The 3,802-nt window shown below is 37.7% G+C and overlaps 2 protein-coding genes across 3 annotated transcripts in view; one reads left to right on the top strand and one right to left on the bottom strand.

The window, feature by feature from the left end:
- Positions 1–3,802, bottom strand: part of vps8 (VPS8 subunit of CORVET complex) — a 135,468-nt gene that overhangs the window by 91,728 nt on the left and 39,938 nt on the right. The gene's annotated exons all lie outside the window — the stretch shown is intronic.
- LOC109973665 (DELTA-sagatoxin-Srs1a-like) lies at positions 659–3,338 on the top strand. 2 transcript variants are annotated; one of them, XM_020623420.1, is made up of 3 exons: positions 659–1,122; positions 1,892–2,005; positions 2,594–3,338. In XM_020623420.1, the coding sequence occupies exons 2-3, from the start codon at positions 1,938–1,940 to the stop codon at positions 3,018–3,020; spliced, it is 495 nt and encodes a 164-aa protein (XP_020479076.1). In that variant the 5' UTR covers positions 659–1,122; positions 1,892–1,937; the 3' UTR covers positions 3,021–3,338. The 2 variants fall into 2 exon arrangements, with proteins under 2 accessions (XP_020479076.1, XP_020479077.1); XM_020623421.1 differs by lacking the exon at positions 659–1,122 and having other exon boundaries at positions 1,503–2,005.

The following is a 3,802-nucleotide window of genomic DNA, read 5'->3' as shown; positions in this document are numbered from 1 at the left end:
TATTGTATTGGCCCATTCATTGTCTATTGACAAATAGACAGAATATAAATGTCGATTATAAAGAAACCATAAAAGATATCAAGATGAATTTGGTAGCTGAACGTCTCACGAGTTGAACAAAGTTGAAATGGCGTTTCTAGCCCATGGTATGCTGGAGATAGTAGGCTTCCAACTTTGTCCCATTCATTTCCAATGGGAAAGGTTTTTTAAAAAAAGCTGAAATTATTAAAAAGTATAAATGTTACAAAACGGATGTATGCAAGCACTCATGTCCTTAAAAAGTGGAATATTTTGATACCACAATGGCCCTTTTAGGTGAAAGTATGCTGAAGAAATTAAGTGCCGAAAAATGGACGGAAGAAATCAGAATAATAATAAAGAACAGGATAACATAGTGTTGCTGCTGAAGCATCCACACAATAAAAAACAGGCGAGCATAGTGTGGATGCTTTACACCATCCACACAATTTAGATACAGTATATCACAAGGATAAAATGAGCCTCATCATTTTTACTTGGTGAATGAACATACAACACTGTTTCTGCTTTGGCACACAGCACTGATAATGATTTTTTTTTTAACAGTGTTTGTAAATCACCAGTCGCTGTAAATAAAGCCCTACAGTAAAGAATTGATATTTTTGTGTTTAGCTTAACTGTTGCTTTCTAAAAGGCTGAATCTTACTGCAACAACTGTTCACTTAACAGCAGTCTCATTTCTTGGTCAGTACATTAAATTACATAATGCTTTCCTCATACTTTTTGAACTGTTACCCTGTGAACATAGCTGACGTTTAAGGTCTTACTCCCCTGATATTCCATGGCTCCCGCCCTGTGCAAATAAAACATACATTTTTTTAAAAAGGTCCAAACAAAAGCCTGCATTGACGTAATAAGTCCAACCCAATCCTGTCATGGTGATAAGGTGGTGGCGAGCATGGAGCTGATACTAAGTAAAAGATAAGGAGGGAGTCAACTGGAGCCCTGATTACCTCAGTCAATAAAACCCACTGTGTGAGAAGCTCATGTGCATTGTGACTTAATCACCAAATCCTGCCTGGACCAACAATCTGTCCGCTTCAACAACTGCTTTTGGCTTTTAACCTCTACAGATCTAAAAAGGTCAGTACTGCTATACTCAAAAATTGTGACTTTTATACAGTACACAATGATTCTAGCTCATCTGTAGTAGTGTGGGCTGATGGTGCTGAAATTGTTTAATATCTTAAATATTAAAAGTCACAAAATTTAAAAAAAAGAGAAATATGCAGCAGCTGATCTCAATATCACACAGCCAAATCAATAACACAATTGCCATATACAGCATCAGAAATAAAAGGCAAACAGCTGCATTTACGTACACAACTATCCATAAAATTCATATATGGAACTCTAAAAGACTGCTGTAACACTAACCTGAGCTAAAGACATAAGTTGCTTTTTAAAAGACCATTCACCTAATTAGTTAGTTACTAATTAAATCATTATTTGTAGTGAAAAAAGAGAGAGAGAGAAAATCAGAGCAGAAAACTGATAAGTGTAAAATGATTGTACTGTTGGAAATGGTGCTGTGCCAATAAACTTAGCATATTAGCTATAACAGTGGAGGTAACTCCAACTACTAAGATGCCTTAATTGTCATTAGAAGAGCAAACTGTACTTTACACCCTTGTGCTTTCTGTCTCTGCAATTGTAAAGTGGTGTATTTTCTATGCAAAGCCATCAGTTAGCCTACTGAAAAGCTCCGACTTCTGTCAACAAATCATGATGAAACTCACTGGCCTGACACACACTAACGTTAAATAGCAAAGCATCGACCACTGAATCTGACAAACTGTCACCTCGCTACAGAGATGGTGAATTAACTTGTATGATTTTGTCTTGTCTCTAGTGTACAACCAGCCTCTTCCCCTGCAACTGCTCAACACTTCATCACAATGCCTCATCGCAACTGCTCTGTTGAGATTAACAACAGTTCTGGCAGCTACACTCTGGCCAACCCAAGGTTATGTGTTGCTTTAATACCTGCCTTTTTTCTGAAGGTTGTGATGGTTATTTTAAACCTGACTTAAGTATTTTCTTAAGCCAGACAGTGATACTTATCAAGACTAGTTAGCTTGACTGCATGCATGGTTGACACATTTATTTGATTATAAAAAGGCTGACACAACAAAATCCACGAAACGCAATAAGGGCCTGCCCTAGACAGGCTGATTACAGATTTTCTGTACTTATTTCAGCTAGACAGCATAATCTCCACTACTGTTACTGTGAAATTCAGTATAATCAGACTAACCATCTGACTATTGAGTCTGAATTTTGTTGAATGTATGCTAAATAAACAAAAAAGACTTGTTTCTTGACCCAAAGCCTTCTGGTCTGGTACAAATTATCACTTACTATCTTTCATGTATACAGAGAGCCCCCCGATAAAAATGAGCTCCTTGGATTGACATTTATCCCATAAATTACCCTTGGGACCTCAAGAGGTCCAGACCTCTGACAAAGTCCAGCAAATTCCCATGCCTGAAAGTAAGATATGGAAAAAAGATTTGTGTAAGACCTCTCTGATACATTGTGTCTCTATGTTCAGGGTTTTCATTGAGAGCGGCTGCTGTGAGGTCCCTCTGCCACCCATGCTAGGTCCCTGCTCTGCTGCTAGCGCACTGTTCAACAAGACCACAGGTGCTGCCACTGGAGCCATTGGCGTCTTCACCTACGACCTTTTCAATGCCGACCTGAATGATTACAGCCATGTCATGGCTGTCATGTTCTCTGTGCCCTACGATCGAAACCTGTATTCCAACTGGTTTGCTGTGGGGATCTTTGACAGAGGAAACAACTGTGACTACAGTCTTTATGATATTATGTATAATGGAAGTGAAAGCAATTTTGTGAGAACAAAGGCTGATGGGTCTTGCATCTCCTATGAAGGTGATTATGTTATTGTTAGTGCCTCCATGTCAGACTCAGGTGAAGCAGTTCTGAGGGTGGATGTCAATGACACTGTCATGTATTAATTGTAAAGAAGAAGGATAGAGATAATCACAGAAATTTTACTTACGTTTTCACGATTTCATATGTGTGACGCTTAATCGACTTACAAAGTTGGCGACTAGCTGAAATGGTGATCATGAATGCACATGATTATACAATAAATACTGCTTAGCTCACAAAACATCTGACTGTCTATGTTTATTTAATCATATTTCGCACAGTTGTCTCTGTTTTCATTGTAGTGCCTTGTTTGTCTCCCAGTAGCCTGTTTTTGTAATGGCACACCTACCCTAAACACGTTTGTGCACCTTAGTGGCTGCTGGCTTTCTCCATCAGTCATGAGCCGGATCTATAACACACAGCTTGTTGTTTTAATTCTAAATTAATTATTAAATAAAATAGTGCTAAATATTTTGAAGCTGTTAACATATGACTACATTTTTTGGTCTTAATGTTACTTTCACATTTCATCATATTGGATAAATGTCACATTGCTTCAGTCACGCTGCCTCAGTACAGTCTGAGTGTGAATTACAGTACTTCAATTTATTCCAGTTTAGTATGACATCAACATTTTGTTGTTTTTAAACAGCTAATGGTAGCCTAATAGAAATAAACAATGAAAATAATGGTTTGATGGTATTTACATGATCACATCAATTCAGTGTATTTTCAGTAGTCTATAATGTCATGTTGGAACATCATGCTGCAAAAATGTGATACAGCAGTACCTGCATTGTAAATGACTTCAGAAAACAAAACGAGCTGCTTAAAACTGCAACAAAAGTTGGAACGAAGCATCAGC

The sequence above is a fragment of the Monopterus albus genome, unplaced genomic scaffold (assembly GCF_001952655.1).
Source record: "Monopterus albus unplaced genomic scaffold, M_albus_1.0 scaffold299.1, whole genome shotgun sequence".
NCBI classification, from domain to species: Eukaryota; Metazoa; Chordata; class Actinopteri; order Synbranchiformes; family Synbranchidae; genus Monopterus; species Monopterus albus.
Note: the sequence above shows the minus strand (reverse complement) of the source record. Positions and strands in the feature narration are given on the sequence as shown.